At 40.3% G+C, this 18429-nt stretch overlaps 1 protein-coding gene across 2 annotated transcripts in view; it reads right to left on the reverse strand.

The window, feature by feature from the left end:
- Nucleotides 1-15180, reverse strand: part of LOC127008549 (probable ubiquitin carboxyl-terminal hydrolase MINDY-4) — a 74055-nt gene extending 58875 nt beyond the window's left edge. Inside the window, exons 1-2 of one of the 2 annotated variants that reach the window (XM_050880723.1) lie at nucleotides 15086-15180; nucleotides 9644-10180 (exon numbers count right to left, since the gene is read on the reverse strand). In XM_050880723.1, coding sequence (XP_050736680.1) covers nucleotides 9644-9674 — 31 coding nt within the window. In that variant the 5' untranslated portion in view covers nucleotides 9675-10180; nucleotides 15086-15180. Of the gene's footprint in view, nucleotides 1-9643; nucleotides 10279-15085 lie in introns of those variants that run through there. The other variant, XM_050880724.1, reaches the window with a different exon arrangement.
- Nucleotides 15181-18429: the final 3249 nt, after the last annotated feature.

The following is an 18429-nucleotide window of genomic DNA, read 5'->3' on the forward strand; positions in this document are numbered from 1 at the left end:
CATCGTGAGGCACTCTGGGCCATTCTTCGAATTCATAGGATTCCTGCAAGGATCAATAACCTAATGACCGACCTTTAATCTGGGACTGAAAGTGTTGTGATGATTCAGGAGTGAGGCATAGGTGTATCCTTGCTCCATCACTGTTCAACACTTGAATGAACTGGATACTAGACTGTCATGATTTCATTATTCAAGGAATAGCCCGTGGAAAAATACCGCGGGAGTCCCCGCCATTTTGATTGAGAGAGCGGGAAGTAGTCACAGGACAGGCGGGAAACAGCACCTATTTCAAATCATATTCGTTATTGCTGCCAAAGCTGAATTATGAGTGGGATGCATGACCCACTATTACCGTGCATGGTGTTAGGTTATTAATAAATAATAATCCCAAGCCGTAGGGCGTTTAGCGTAGGTGTTACACAGAAAACGAGATGTCACTGTGGCGAGAGATGGCATTTTGACCGCAGCTGAGGCTTGTGGGTTTCGCCGCGCCTCGCAGCATCTTCCAACCAGACTCCAACGCGACTAGACGTTCCTCACCAATCTCCCGCGCCACGTTGTTCATCGTGGTGGTCTTTCCAGCCTTGTAGTATCCACAAGTCAGTGAGACTGTGTACTACAGGTGAGGGAAGCCCGTGGGAGGTAAGGAGGGCACGGCGTGTTGCAGAGAGGAACGAGAGAGGATTGAAGAAGGACTCCAGGGCTCCAGACCACGAGGTAGATCAGGTGTGGCTCCTGCTTCGCCCACCTACAGCTAAGTAATCTCTTTGCATAGGATGTTTTAAGATAGATAGCTAGGTTGCTGTGTGCCTGGAATTAATTAATCATTTCTTAATTTCCAGCGAGATTCTTTGTTGTTTTAAATAAACTTAAGAGCAGGTTCATCTGGTTTTTGCTTAACCTATGGTAGTGTGACTGGTCATTATATATGTAATAAGTGACTAGAGGGGCTGTGAGTCTGAGAACTCAATTTTCAGATATTTTATTTTATATTTTTTTATTGCTGAGAATTTACGGGATTTTCGGAAGTCCAGACCTTTCAAGAACCCCACATAGACAAAGTTGTTGTTCAAAATCTTTGCTGAGCGTCGGTCGGTGACATCAAGGTAACTGACCTTGTTTTTTGCTAATGATGCAATACTTCTCGCGGAATACCTGTAAGCCGTGGTATTGGCTCTCGAAGTGATGCATAAGGAGACAAAGCCTCTGGGACTGAATGTCTCCTGGGCCAAAACCAAAGATCAATCATTTGAAATAAGCTTGTTGGATGACACAAGTTTAGTCCGGTTATGCAATGACACCGAGATCACAATAGGTTCACATACCTTGGTAGTGTAGTTGAGAACAATGATGGGTCTTACCAGAAAGTCACTCAACGGATTGGCCTGGCCTACAGTGTTATGAACTCGTTCAACAAGAGCCTATAGCGTATTCGATATGTATATATATATATATATATATATATATATATATATATATATATATATATATATATATATATATATATATATATATATATATATATATATATATATATATATATATATATATATATATATATATATATATATATATATATATATATATATATATATATATATATATATATATATATATATATATATATATATATATATATATATATATATATATATATATATATATATATATATATATGCAAGCGAAAAACAAACAAATCTAAAATCACTTCTGATCCCTATATTACTGCATGGTTGTGAGACATTTTCACTGAATAGTAGCCTGGATAAGCGTGTTGATGCCTTTGGTATCAAACGTCTTCGCAGGATCATAGGGTGTCGCTGGAATGACTTCGTATTGAATCAGCGACTGACGATATGAAACTGAATCGAAGCCTCCTACCAGCTTAGTCCGTGAACGCCTACTCCGACTATTTGGGTACGTGGCACGCTTCCCTATTTGTTCATGTTTTGTGCATCCACAAAACATTCCGCCAGATGGAACTGACTTTGCCTGGCAAAAAACGCATTCGTCGAACGAGAAACTGATAAGCATTCGAGCGGAGGCGAACGGATTGAAAATTTTGCTTTCCGTCGGACCTCCGTTGACGTTGGCCGGCAAGGTGTGACAGTAATCTAATCTGTGAAGCTCGAGTAGCAACGGAGACAACTTTCACCATCGGGATATTTTCTTTTGCAAATTATCTATCCATCGGACGCCCGTTTACGTTATCCGACAAGATGTGACTACTCCTTTAGGTGCTGCCTATAGGGGCTCTCTTGAGGGGCCTCTTGGACAGCTCCAGTCCATTAGTGGCGCAGGCAAATTTTATCTATTGTGGCTGCCGTGGTATATGACTTTAGTTTGGCTCAAGCTGCCTCCCCGGTGTCCACGTGAGCAAAGTCGCTGAAGTGATTGAAGACACGGGCAGCATGTCTTCAATCAACTTCCTCCACTCGACGATTGTTTGAAAATTATCAGCGTGCATCGGTGGGACTAGAACCTAGGTCCATGGGCTCACCAAGCCCGTACACTAACCACTCGGCCACCGCCTCCCTTAGACTTAGCTTTGTCTTCCGGAAAGCCTCAAAACGACTGAACCTTGCTTTTGTTCATGAGACCTTCTGTCCCAGTCGCTTCGCCTGCTCATGCAGCAATTCAGTACCTCCATCTATTATGTGAGTAGTACAGCATCATCAGCAAAAACAAGGTTAATGACCTTGATTCCACCAACAGATGCTCCGCAATGACTTTAACCAACATCTCCCTAATTCCTAATACCCAGTTCATGCAAGTGCTTTCTTTTGATACCAAATATGTATGTATGAATATATATATATATATATATATATATATATATATATATATATATATATATATATATATATATATATATATATATATATATATATATATATATATATATATATATATATATATATATATATATATATATATATATATATATATATATATATATATATATATATATATATATATATATATATATATATATATATATATATATATATATATATATATATATATATATATATATATATATATATATATATATATATATATATATATATATATATATATATATATATATATATATATATATATATATATATAGATATATATCAAAAGAAAGAACATTAAATGTATTATTCATAAATGGGAAGAAATAGGGTTGAATTCTAAATAAAAAAAAAAAAAATAACATGTATAATAAGGCGCTTAATATAGGTTGATTTATATAGTGAAATGATTATATAAAAATATTAACCTTTTATATAGACATCTTAAAATGATTTTAAAACAAGATATTCAACATATTGAAGTGTTCATATAAGAATTTTTATGCAGATTTATTATTTTTTGTGGCGTCAGGAAGGTTTTTCGTCGCACGTGTGAAATGAGTCAGATTCGGCGAATTTTCGTCGCGACTTCTGGTCAAGCTAGAGCAAAAACTACTGAAGCTAGGAAAGCGTGCTTGATGGCAAATGAAAGCTCTATTAATGCAGATTAATAATCAGAAAAAAATTGGAAGACACCAAATAAAAAAAAAAGGTATAAGCAAACACTAGAATGTGTCCAAATCGTGGCAAAAGGGCCGAAAAACAGGCTATTGTGTGACGGCTCGACCACTAACGTGGAATCGAGCTATCAAACAATCCTTCGGGCTGGTCAAACTACATTACCAAGAGGGGCTACATGCTAAAGTACAGCCTTCTAGAGGCAATAGCAATGCCACACTAGACAAAAACGGCAAAGGGTCTGGAGTTCGTTAAAATCGCTCTCAAAAGGGTTTATGTTTCGAGCTCTAGCGACGAAACTATTGGAAGTAGGGAAATGTTATGCATCATATTGGAAAGCACATTGGTAGGGCTAAATTATTTGTTAAATACGTTTTTTGAAATTCTCAAAAAATGAGTAGGTTTCAATATTGGGAACAAAAAAAAATTCAGAGTCGTTTTTTTGCGAATTTATTCGATTTTTTACCCTTTCGAGTCGGTTTTTGAGCACGGTCGCGTTTTACGGAATATAGCCCTTTCATTTTGCTGTCGATTGATACCAAAAACATTTCTGTAGCCCCAAAAATAAGAGAGATATGGCGATTCACACCAAAGCGGTTGATTTTCCAAAATTCGCGGCTTTTTGTTTTTTACAGCTAAGGAGACAGTTCAAGGGCGTAAAAAAATATATGTAAAAAAAGCCCGCTACTTACTGCTCCTGAATAGAGGTCAAAGGAGTGGCCAAAAGGAGAGGTCAATTTCGAGAGGAGAGGTGTCCTGATACTGTCCTCTTGAAAGTCCTCTTGCAGTTAGAAAGTTCAGAAGAGCAGTCAGCATGAAAATATCGATAGAAGATAGAAAGAGAGGCAACATGGCGGCGGAATTTAAGAGGCAGAAGACTATCAGTATGAGGAGGAGAGCTGATGAGACGAAGAGCCTTTGACTCCACTCTGTCAAGGAGAGCTGTGTGAGTGAAGCCCCCCCACACATGAGATGCATACTTCATACGAGGGCGGACAAGGCCCCTGTATATGGATAGCAACTGCGCGGGGGAGAAGAACTGGCGGAGACGATACAGAACGCCCAACCTCGAGGAAGTTGATTTAGCAAGAGAGGAGATATGAAGTTTCCAGTTGAGATTTTGAGTTAAGGATAGACCGAGGATGTTTAGTGTTGAAGAAGGTGATAGCTGAGTGTAGTCAAAGAATAGGGGATAGTTGTTTGGAAGATTGTGTCGAGTGGATAGGTGGAGAAACTGTGTTTTTGAGGCGTTGAAGGACACCAGGTTCCTCTTGCCCTATTCGGAAATAATTGTAAGGGCTGAGGCTAAGCGTTCTGTTGCCTCCAGTCTTGAATCGTTAAGTTCCTGTAGGGTGGGTCTTCTATTAAAAGAAGTTGAGTAATGCAGAGTGGAGTCATCGGCGTAAGAATGGATAGGACAGTTTGTTTTGGAAAGAAGATCAGCAATGAACAACAGTAAGAGAGTGGGAGATAGGACAGAACCCTGTTGGACACCACTGTTAATAGATTTAGGGGAAGAACAGTGACCGTCTACCACAGCAGAAATAGAACGGTCAGAAAGGAAACTGGAGATAAAGGTACAGAGAGAAGGATAGAAACCGTAGGAGGGTAGTTTGGAAAGCAAAGATTTGTACCAGACCCTATCAAAAGCCTTTGATATGTCCAGCGCAATAGCAAAGGTTTCACCAAAACGGCTAAGAGAGGATGACCAAGAGTCAGTTAGGAAGGCAAGGAGATCACCAGTAGAACGCCCCTTGCGGAATCCATACTGGTGATTAGATAGAAGGTCAGAAGTGGAAAGGTTCTTTTGAATCTTCCGGTTAAGGATAGATTCAAAACCTTTAGATAGACAAGAAAGTGAAGCTATAGGACGGTAGTTTGAGGGATTGGAACAGTCACCCCTCTTAGGCACAGGTTGTATGAAGGCATACTTCCAGCAGGAAGGAGAGGTAGATATGGACAGGCAGAGGCGAAAGAGTTTGACCAGGCAGGGTGACAGCACGGAGGCACAGTTTTTAAGGACAATAGGAGGCACTCCATCAGGTCCATAAGCATTCTGAGGATTGAGGCCAGAGAGGGCATAGAAAACATCATTTTGAAGAATCTTTATAACAGGCATAAAAGAGTCAGAGGAGGATGAGAAGGAGGAATATGCCCAGAATCGTCCAGAGTGGAGTTTTTAGAAAATGTTTGAGAGAAGAGTTCAGTCTTAGAGATAGATGAGACGGCAGTGTTGGACTGAGGAGTGGAGGGAAAGATGAAGAAGTGAAGTTGGAAGAGATGTTTTTAGCTAGATGCCAGAAGTCACGGGAAGAGTTAGAGAAAGCAAAGTTTTAGCATTTTCTATTAATGAAAGAGTTTTTGGTTAGTCGGAGAATAGATTTGGCACGATTTCGGGCAAAAATGTAAAGTTCATGGATAGCATTAGTTCGAAGGCTCTGGTACCTTTTGTGAGCTGCCTCTCTATCTTTGACAGCACGAGAACAAGCGTGATTAAACCAAGGCTTTTTATCGTGAGGAGTAGAGAAAGTACGTGGAATGTATGCCTTCATTCCAGAGACAATCACCTCTATGATGCGCTGAGCAGACACAGAGGGGTCTCGCTCCTGGAAGCAATAATCATTCCACGGGAAATCCGAAAAGTACATCCTCAGGTCGTCCCACCGAGCTGAAGCAAAATGCCAGAAGCATCGCCTCATCGGTGGGTCCAGAGGGTGTACAGGAGCGATAGGACGGGATACAGAAATAAGGTTGTGATCGGAGGAGCACAACGGAGAGAACAGTTTGACAGAGTAAGCAGAAGGGTTTGAGGTAAGGAAGAGGTCTAGAATGTTGGGCCGGTCTCCAAGACGGTCGGGAATACGAGTAGGGTGCTGGACCAACTGCTCTACAGTAGATCGTTGAGGATAGCAAAGTTGTAGGCTTGTTCACCAGGCTGGTAAGTGAAAGAGGATGAAAGCCAAAGCTGGTGGTGAACATTGAAATCTCCTAGGATGGAGATTTCAGCGAAGGGAGAGTGGGTCAAGATGTGCTCCACTTTAGAGTTCAAGTAGTCAAAGAATTTTACATAGTTACTAGATTTAGGTGAGAGATAAACAGCACAGATGTATTTAGTAATAGAATGACAATGAAGTCTTAGCCAGATGATGGAAAATTCTGAAGAATCAAGGTTGTGGGCACGAGAGCAAGTGATGTAGTTGCGCACGTAGGCGCCGCAAAATCAAGAGTCCGTAGTCCATTAATTGAGATGTCACTAGCTGTGCTGTTTGATTTAGGCAGTTGTACTCCTAGTATGAATGCTTCCTGTAACGGCACGTTCTTACTGTCTCCTGCAAGGGGTCTCACGCCGGACTGCAACACTCTAGTGACAGTTCACGCATCAAAAACCTTAATGACGCATACTTTATATTAAAGTGTGTAATGTTCTTAATAATTGAGCCCTTTTCATCACCAATCTAAGATATACAAAACTGGTTGAAAATTATACTGAAGTTTGCCAAAAAGTATCCCTTTGATTCGTTTGTATCCCTTACATACAAAGAACACTCAGAATGTGCCGCCATATACGTAGCATTTCACAGCATTCACAATATTAGTTTCAACAACACTGGAGGTTAAGAAACACTGGTCTAAGTCGTAGGAAGGTGGAAATGCATTCTAAGGAAGACTTCCATACTTTACCAGTGAAAGGAATGAAAAAATGAAGATGTCGGTTAAATTTCGCATAAAATATATTGACAGCATATGGGTGAGCTATAGCAGAAAGTCGTGTACAGCGAGGCAGTAAAAGACTGAAAGAGGTGGAACAATGCGAGGAATTGAAAAGGTAAAAACTAAGTCTATATATTATAGACTTAGGGTAAAAAGAGGGTCAGTAAGAGGACGGGAACTGATGAGGCGAAAAGCCTTTGACTCTACTCTGTTCAAAAGGTTGTATGCGTGGAGCCGTCCCACACATCAGATGCATCCTCCATACAGGGGCGTAATGATGATGAAGATAATGACAATGATAATGATAATAATAATAATAATAATAATAATAATAATAATAATAATAATAATAATAATAATAATAATAATAATAATAATAATAATAATAATAATAATAATAATAATAATAATAATAATAATAATAATAATAATAATAGTAATAATAATAATAATAATAACAATAATAAAAGTTCCAATAATGATAGTAATAATGATAACAATAATAATAACAATAGTGGTTATAATATTGATAATAATAATGATGATGATGATGGTAATATTAAGATATTACTGATGTCAACGAGTTTCCAACACTCGTAGGTAATACAAAAATTTTACGATAAAGGAAGAAGAATCAGATTCAGAAAATGTTATTCAGAATCCTGCGTACAGAAGAAAAGCCAAGTAAAATAACTCGGAGAGACTAATACCAGCGAAAATATGCGGTAATTGGCGGACCAAATGCCAGAAATATGCGGTAATTGTAGGACTGAATACACGTCATTTCACAAACTTAAAACTTTGGAAAATGTCTCCCTTTCCTTTTTTACAACACTGCCCTCTCATGGGGAACACAAAGGGACATTTACACAGCAACAGTAATAACGAAATTGACGCATATTCGGTGTAAAAAATAGTACTGAAACTTGGCCTGCCTTTACGGAACAAAAGTTTCTTACTGATACGGAAACTGGTCCAACAAAGGTCCATGAAGAGCAAGAAAACATACATCCTGTGTTAGAGAATTAACGTGAGGATTTCCTTAAATATAAACATCAGAAAGTTTATATTAACCGTACTAATTTATTTTATGCCTCAACTTTTCTTTCCGTATTTCTTTCATCTTTTTTCTTCCTCCTAAACTCCTCCTCTTCCCTACGTTCCTCCCCAGTTCCCTCCACGCTATTTTTTTTCCTCTTTTAATTCGGTCAACCCTTATTTTCTTCCTTCTGTTTCACTCCTGTAATCCTTCTGCATATATACTCGTAAATAATTCTTAAACTCCCTTCATGGGCTACGTCTCCGGGGATCATCAGAGGCTGCGCTTTGCTTTAGTTACCCTCATAAATTTTACGATTCTCTTTGTTTCAACCGCGGGGCCGACAGTGGTCACATCACCCTAGTGGTTAGCTCTTGATCGTCTGTAAATATCGTTGTGATTACGTTATGGTGCACTGATTTCGGGCTTTCAAGAGAGAGAGAGAGAGAGAGAGAGAGAGAGAGAGAGAGAGAGAGAGAGAGAGTGATTCCTTCAAAAGTCTATACAAAGCATCTGAATGGAAAAAAAAAAAATATTAAGGACAAAATGTTTGCCTCCTTACCAACATGAAAATGATGTTAAAAAAAAAAAAGTCATTCAAGAGAGAAAATATCGTTAAAAACCCACACCATAGTATATACCCCACCCACCCACACACACACACACACACACACAGAAGGGAGCAAACGCAAGCACCTGTGAATATCCTAACGACATGTCACGTCAGTTATGTGATTCTGGAGCACCCGAGGCTACGTGGCGCTGATCTGTGTCTCGTTCTGGAAGTATCATGTCACCTCACTTAAAGATGATGACCTTGATTCCTCCTCATCCACCCACTCCTCCTCCTCTTCCTCCTCCTCCTCCTGCCCCTCATCTTCCTCTTCCTCCTCCTCCTGCCCCTCATCTTCCTCTTCCTTCTCCTCTTCCTCCTCCTCCTGCCCCTCATCTTCCTCTTCCTTCTCCTCTTCCTCCTCCTCCTGCCCCTCATCTTCCTCTTCCTTCTCCTCTTCCTCCTCCTCCTGCCCCTCATCTTCCTCTTCCTTCTCCTCTTCCTCTTCCTCCTGCCCCTCATCTTCCTCCTCCTCCTCTTCCTCCTCCTCCACAGCTTTTGTCCTTACTTTCTCTTTCCTCCTCTTCCTTCTCCTCTGCATAAGCATAAGGATTGTAAACTATGAAGAAAGCAGTGAAAGAACAACGCTGTGGGCAAGATGAAAAAAAAATGCAAAGGAGACGTGAGGGAGGATAAAATACAATTGTGCAGAAGAAATAAAAAGAAAGAAGTGGAAACAGTTAGAAGGATAGTGACATGAATAACAGCAATGTAAGTATTTTTTTATTTGTTAAGGGAAATTAAGACACTAAAGTGACTCACCGTTTCTGCTGCGCCAGTAGAGTTTAGGCATATTGAGTGGCTGGCCTGCTGCAGCTGGTTAGATTAGGTCAGGTCAAGGATGAGAGGGAGCGGTTCATGCTTACAGAATGGACGGCAAATCTCACCGGTCTTCCCACCTTTAATAAAACTCCCCAAAAGAGTTCACCCACATTTCACATTCTTTCCACCCATATTGACTTTTCCACATTTGCTAGCTTTTATTTTCTTTAGCTGTGTGTCACTCATTTTGTTAATAGTGTAACATCACTGCATTGAAGAAAAAAAACTTAGTGATGAGGTCAGTGGTTAATATAAAAATTTCTCTTCCTCTCATTTAAAAAAAAAAGACTCGAAAGTTTGTCTTATTAGTCATGGTCACACACATGCTTATAATTACGTTTCTTCGTTCTTTCTTTTCTTTTTATCTCTCTTTTCGTCACGCAAAACCGCACAATGAAGACAAAGAACAGTTGAAAAAAACCTAGTCCTGCATGTTCTTATATTATCATATTTTTTCACAACACTGAACACTGGAATCTGAAAACGAGTAATGATACTTAAAGATTATCGTTTGTTGCATCTCATTTTCTATTTTTTTCTTTTACCCTTCTTCTAACGCTCCGTAAGCTCTCCTCGTCGCTTTCTTTCTTATTCATCCTTCACTTTCTATCACATGTTTCCAATACCAATACATTTTTCTGTTTCTCCTCTCCACTATGACTGTTTATCATCTCAGTCCTTTCACTATTTCTCTTTCTCCTCTTTCTAACTCTTCCTCCGCACCTCCTCCTCCTCCTCCGCCTACTTTTTCCTCTTCTCGTTTTCTGTTATCTTTATACACGAGTTTGACCTCAATTCTTGGAGGGTACATGAGTAAGCCGGTCAAACATGTGGTCCTGTTGACCTTCTCACTTTGCCTTTCCCTGGAACACTCATTCAACACAAGGCAGATCACGCACCTTCAACACACCTCCCCGTACCTCACCACTCCTCGCTCCCTTCCTCGCTCAAGGCCCTCAGACACACACCTGTATTCCGATTAACCAGGTTGTGCAGGTTTTCAGAAAGGAAAGATTGGCGTTTTTCAAAGATGTTTTTGAACGTCATAAGTGATGACCGTTTTTTCTTTTAGGTTTATTTTTTTCTTCACTTGTTCAGTGAATACATATGGTGTCTCATTATCTATGTCTGTCTGTCTCTTCTTTTCTGCATCCTCTTCTTTCTCCATGTGTGTGTGTGTGTGTGTGTGTTCACACACACACACACACACACACACACACACACACACACACACACACATATACACACATTCAGGAGCGCGCGCGCTCGCACAGTAAATTACTATTTTTTTCGTTGAAAATTAAATTTTTTCAGGGTTAGATTTTTCCAGTTTGTTTATAAATATTTATTTTCAATTTCCAGGTAAGCAGCAGCAGCAACAACAGCAGCAGTGACCTTGTGAAGTAATCGATGCTGCCATGACTAGTTAATGGTAAATTATATGTCACACACACGCGCGCGCGCACACACACACACACACACACACACACACACACACACGCTGCCAGGTTTCTTGGCCTGGCAGCAGGAGGTTTGAACCCCGCTCAGGCCTTTTTTTTCCATTGAGAAGGAGTTATTGTCTGCCAGGCCGGGATTTTTTTTGGAGAAAGGAGGCGATTTGTCCCCCCTTGAGCAAAGGGGATGAGGTGTGTGGTGTGTGGAGGTCCTGGCAGTACCTCTCTCTCTCTCTCTCTCTCTCTCTCTCTCTCTCTCTCTCTCTCTCTCTCTCTCTCTCTCTCTGTCTGTCTGTCTGTCTGTCTGTCTGCCTGTCTGTCTGTCTGTCTGTCTGTATGTCTCTCTCTTTCTCTCTGTCTGTCTGTCTGTCTGTCTCTCTCTCTCTCTCTCTCTCTCTCACCCCGTCAGTCCTTACGTCACACGGCACTATAGCAAGCCTTGGACACGAGGGCCCTGAATATTTTAGACGCTCTCTTCGCCGATATATGAAAAAAAATCGATTGTAAAGACCGAAAAATACAGCTTAGCTTATGACACGGCAAACTTCCTCTGCCTCTGTACTTATCTCCGTATCTTCGCTTAGGGCATAAGGGCATCACTCAATAGGTTATCCTGCCGTTGTGCTAATCTACATCCCTAATATTTTCCTCTGTGAATATAATGTTATCTATACGTATCTCATGCTAAGACACTCTGCCCCTCTGCTGATCTCTGTGTCTTTCGTCTAATCCTTAATATTACGCAATGGTGTCACATTCTTGGCTACTTTGCTGTCCGTGTAATTCATCCTCCTGCCAAAGACATAAAAGTATATGTGGTTTGCGTTACAGCTTTCCTCAAGTCATTACTCATTAGCCAAAGATCGTTAACCGAGTACTCAATAACGGACAGGAGGCACAGTAAAAGTCCCTTATTTCCGAATTCCACTGTTTCGGTAATTCCAATAGCCTTGTGTCAGAGTTGGAATCTGTCAGTAATTAATGTATGCGTATGTACCCGTTTGCAGTGATTAAGCTGCCATCCAGTCATCCGAAAATCCCACTAATAAAAACAGACGCTAGTTAAGAGGACATTGGAATGAACGGAATTTTATTGCATATTGTTTTTGCCGAGCCATATATCAAAACGTGGGATGCTAGGAAATTTTAACTACATAAGTCTGTCGTATATCCTTAACCAATATAAACCAACCACGTCTACCTCAAAACCTTTTGTCATAAGTCAAATCGCAAAGTTAAATTATCATAAGAACACGACAAAGTGATAGTAAACAACAAGTAATCAATATTCATCATCAATCTTCAAGCGAGTTATGGCGCCTACCAGCAGCAGGAGCAAACATTAACAATATCGACCATAACGTTCACCCTCCTTCAGCCATGTCCCGAACCTTGGCTGGCAGGGATGTGTGTATAGCCCCAAGTAACATCCTCCTGTTGTCTGCCCTGTAGAGCGTGCATGCTGCGTAGTATAGTGAGAGTTGAACTTGTTGGTTATCTGACTGGCTGGTGGAGTGGATGGATGGATGGGTTACTGACAGGGCGGCTGGATGGGTAGGTGGATGAGTAATTCACTGCATGCTGGCTGGCTGCAAGTATAAATGTGTGGTCGGCTGGCTGGCTGGGTGTTTAGCCGCCCTAGATATCGGTTGAGTTGCCATTCTTGCAAAAGGCAATGTATAGTTGACTGGCTCAGTAACTCCCTAGCTGAATGGCTGGCTAAGTTCAGGACTGATTTGCCGACCTATTGATTGACTCGGTGACTAACATTAAGCGATTAAATTGACTAGGCGGCTAACCAATAGGATAACTGATCGACTGACTAAATAATTAATTACTGCATGACTGTGTGGCTGACTGACTGATAAAATGGCTGGCTAAATGACTGACTTATAAGTGGCTGATTACTGACTGATTGACAAGCTCTCTAGCTGAATAAACAAAGGGGGGGATGGCTAACAGGCTGGCTGGTTGGCTTGTTGCCTCGCTGTCTGGCTGGGTATCTGGCTGGCTGACTGAGGTCTCGGGCTGACTGGGTGTCTTACTGACTGGCTGGCTGGATTACTGATGACAGACTATCTGGTTGATTTGTTTACTGAGTGAATGGATGACTGGCTGGTTGTCTGACTGGATGGCTGATAGGTTCATTGGCTAATTGGCCACCTCTTGCTAATTGACTGATTGACTGGCTGTCTGGCTGATGGTTAGCTGAGGGGCTAGTTGCTTGCCTGCTTGTCGGAGTGGCTCTCCTGTCTGCTTGCCTTCTCGCCACACGATAACCGTTGCACCTAGAGAATAACGCGTTTTTTTACTTTAATAATTATTTTCCTTTTATTATCTATGATATATATATATATATATATATATATATATATATATATATATATATATATATATATATATATATATATATATATATATATATATGTTTTTATTTTCTGTTCACCTTTTCTTTTCATTTCCAGTTTAGTTTCCCTTCCCTGATCTATTTGTCGTATTTTTTATTATATTTTTATAATATAAATTGTTTACCTAGCCAATCAGAGTATTAAATTCACCTTGAAAACAAATTCTGACTACGTCCATATTCAATCGTCGCTAAAACAATGTCATGAAAAGTCAGACGAAATATTATGAAAAACATCTGTCAAGAAATTCGAAGGAATCATTAAGACCGTTTAAGAGCATCGTTGCTTCTTTTTATATTATTTTGACACACGTCTCGATTTTAATATTTTTTTGTGACAAATACGAATAGATTTTATTTCTTCAAATCTATCATGCCATTTGTCATCCATGTGTGTGTGTGTGTGTGTGTGTGTGTGTGTGTGTGTGTGTGTGTGTGTAGTATGTGTGTGTAATTCACCCACCCTCGACCTGATCACGATGTGGACTTGTCATCGCCAGCAAGCACCCTTCCATAAGCAGCCGATCTCTGGGTACTTGAATTTGCTTCTATGCTAACTTAGTGTTTAAATATTGTGTTGATTATCATAACTTATTTCGATTCTAGGACCGTTTCTCTATGTTTTTTAATTGGTGTATTGAAAAGAAAGCTTAACACTTGCCTACAGTTCCGGTTTCATACTGTTGAATGTCCACGTTTCTCGATCCATTAGCTCAATATTTAGCGAGAGAAAAAATGATACAGCAGTTCATGGAACTAACAATCGTTATAAATACGTGACTGATGTGCTGGAATTCGCAGGTCAAATGTTTCTAAGAGAAGGAAGACATTGGTGAAATAAGAATATGAGATACTTAGACATACTTATACTTCACACACACACACACACACACACACACACACACACACAGCTTCCCCTTTTTTCACCCTCACACATCCACACAGACAAACACGCGCCAAACCCCCACTCACCCCCCCCCACCCCGGCACCAAGTCACCTGTTCCTTGTGTTATGTAGGTATTGATTACGCCAAGCAGAGGTACTTCTACTTAAACCTCTTCACGGTCACGTACCAAAAACACACCAAGGTGAAAATGCAGGTTACTTTATGGTCACCCAGTTCTGTAATATTTTTTGCAGTCTGTCCGTTTCATATTGTTTCCTGTTACATCTCCATATTTTCTCTGCAACGTATTACATTTTCCTGGTTAGCATACTACACGTAAATGTTTACAAATGTACTTTATTAGCCACTTCATTCATCGTGATGGGGAAAGATATAAACGACCATATCTTTCCTTTTCTGCCTTTTTTTTTCTAATCGGCGAACGGTGGGACTGTTTTAACGTGCACAGCTGTCCCGGGTTTCAGACACTCAGCTACACAGACTATCGATACACAGCACAACAAAATCAGGCATTCCATAGTTATTCAATCGAACGAGGAGCGGCTTATTTTCTTCATGTAACTTAATTATCTTCCGTTGACGCCAAACTAACAATATACACAGTACTACACACAATAAAGATGGATTATTTTTCCTGCAGTCAAGCCACAGCCTCAGTCTCGAGCAGGTAACACACACAGCCACGCACACCTGCCACCACAACACCTGGGCCACACACGTCTGCCTTACCTGCGCCGCCATTGCTCTGACGTCATTCATTGTCACATTTTCCGGATAACGAACACAATACCAGCATACATAGCGTTTTGATTCTATTCAGTATTAACTCTGGGGCCACAAATATCTTAGGAAACAAAAAAATATCCTGTCGAAACAGAAGACCAGACTTTGTTGGAGAATAAATAAGAGGAAATTGAGTCCTGTATTGACCTGTGGTAAGTTTGGCGTCTCCCAGGACACAGGAACACAAACACACGTGATGAGGGGAGAGCGAACGTGTCCTGCTGGCCTCACACTGCACCCTGTTGCCACCACCTTATCTGTCACAAGACTCTGATAGAGTTCCGAAAGCTGTGCATTGACTGTCTCTTACTTCTCTTCGTACTCCTGGTGCTCAGGGAGACTCCACCGAGTAACTGACGGACTGACTGACTGACTGGTTGGCTGACGAACTCGTGCAGTGTTGTGGTTTGTCGATAAAGTGTTATTTCGATAAAATATGGTTTGCTTAGCGTAATATGTTGCCTCCATCACGCATTTATGTTATTTCATAAAGGTACACTCATGAACACATTTGCATACACACGCATACAAGGCAGCATCAGCACGTATGCAACGACGGTATGTGTAAAACAAATGGTTATGCGTGTGTAACAAGATGGTAATACGTTATTTTAATACGAGCACACACACACACACACACACACACACACACACACACACGTTTACTTTCTGGAAGGCATTATGGACATCAAGGCGTTATAGTTATTGATAAACTACGGTACAAATTTAAATATCTAAATAGCCTGTAACAAAATATAAGCCACAATAGAAAACAAGGTCATTACGGTTCAAAAAATAAATTGGTTTCGGCTTGAACAGTTCGGCATCATAGTGTAACGTTTTTTTCTTTTAAACTGCACAGTTTTAAGAAGCACTGAATTGGTATGACACCTCACCGTCCAGATAGACAACGACAGCATAAATAACAAAAGAAATGAAACCGTTTTTCAACGTTATCAACAGGACACTCAAAATACTGAGTTATAAGGAAGAAAATTCAATAAACAGGACTAGTATGGGGGCTCCCGTGGTCCCGTGGTAGAGTCTCTGCCTTGCGCTTCGGCGGGTTGCTGCCATAGGGATGGGCAAGTACCGTTAATTTGAGTACCGGTAGTACCGGTACCGAAAACTCAGGTACCGTTAGTACCGGTACCCGAAGGAGTATTTTTTTTTCTCTATGACTTCTGATGAAATTCCCAAATAAATTTCCTGTAAAGAAAACTCTCTCTCCTCGATTCCTCGCGGTACCCGGTACCGGTACCTGGTACCGCGAAGCCTCATGATCACTTGGTTGCCGGGAAGCGTCATGATCACTCGGCACTGCGCATTGCCGCTAGTACCGGTACCGTCTGGTTCTTAGTGACGCTCGGCGCTCGCCCGCCCGCCTCATGTGGTATCACGCGGTATGGGCCCTGTATAGAGACACTGAGTCACTGCCTCGCTGACCGTCCCCCCAAGGTCCCACCATTTTGTCCTGCTTTCCGTTTCCATCACAGCTCCCGTTTCCATTATTTTATTATTTTATTTATTTATTGGAGTTACTGGATAATTCTTCATGTCCGAGTCTTTTTCTTTTTTAGGTTGCTAATAAATATTGTTATTGTTATTAGACTATGATCGAGTACCCATATCACCGAGATATCCACTCACTGAGTGGTGATCTCTCTCTCTCTGAATGAAGTGAATATTTATTTTTTCGATAAAAAAATAGCATGTATAGTTATTATGGATGTACTCGATCATAGTCTAATAACAATAACAATATTTAGTAGCAACCTAAAAAAGAATCGGACATGAAGAATTTTCAATAAATCCAATAAATAAGTCCGAGCAATCTGGTACCGGTACCGAGCAATCTGGTACTGGTACCGTACCGTTTAGCTGGTACCGTTAGTACCCCCCCTAGTTGCTGGGGCGTGGGTTCGAGACCTATCAGTTACCATGGGGGTGGATAGGTGGGCTCTTTCCGACACCCTCAGCCCCGTTGTTGGACCTCCTCCTTGAAAGAATTGGGTATCTCTCTACCAGCCGTCTGTGGGATAAGTTAATCGGTGTTTACTACTATATAAGAATGTATAATATATTATGTGCACTTGGTAGGTGAGTAATGGAATAGCAGGTAAGTCAAATAAACCATAATATGATTACAGTAAGAGAGTAAATGAGCTTTTTCAAGGTGCTGCCTGTAGCGCCGGTAAGCTCTCTTCAAGGGCATCTTGGACGGCCCCAGCCCGTTAGTGGCGAAGGCGAATTTTATTTAGAGTGGCCGCGCGCCGTGATGCATGACAACATGAATAAAAGTCGATGAAATAGTTATGTGAATGGTATACAGTTATTATAAGAGCAATTGTAATTAAAAGGTTAAATAGAAGCAAAGAAATCATATACAGTGAATTGGTAAGTAAAACAAAGCTAATGAGTCAAGTAAATCACACAGTTAGTGAGTAAACAAGTTGTTGGAACAGCTATCGGGGTATATACGTAAAGAAGTAATTAAACGATTAAAAAGCTATTTGCTTGGCGTCTTCCTTGGGGTAAACTAGGTAATTACAAGGCGCATGACAGTGACGTCATCGGCACATTAAAGATAAGAGCGCAAGGGAAGGGGAAGGGTAATGCATGCACAGCAGAGAGGAATGTGTTACTGATCCCCTTAACACACACACACACACACACACTCTCTCTCTCTCTCTCTCTCTCTCTCTCTCTCTCCAATCCATTAACTGTAGGTATACATTTACATGTGATTCGTGCCTTGCCTCATAACGGGCGAAAATAACGAAGAATCCATCGGTAGCAAGGACTTCAGTTTTAGTTACCCATATAATATCTGGTTTTCTTCAAATTTTCTTAGATATTTTTAAGCGATACCTTTTTATTTACCAATGTGTGAGTTCTGGCGATATATATATATATATATATATATATATATATATATATATATATATATATATATATATATATATATATATATATATATATATATATATATATATATATATATATATGAGATAGATTGCTCTTGACATAAACATTGTAACTGTGGTATCGATATACCTCATTATAACTCATTGTTATTACGTAAAATATTAATAGGTAAGGAATTCATATGGTGCTATATAATTTATATGGTGCTATAAGGATAAACTTGTATGGTGCTAGAAGGCAACATAG

The sequence above is a fragment of the Eriocheir sinensis genome, chromosome 38, assembly GCF_024679095.1.
Source record: "Eriocheir sinensis breed Jianghai 21 chromosome 38, ASM2467909v1, whole genome shotgun sequence".
NCBI classification, from domain to species: Eukaryota; Metazoa; Arthropoda; class Malacostraca; order Decapoda; family Varunidae; genus Eriocheir; species Eriocheir sinensis.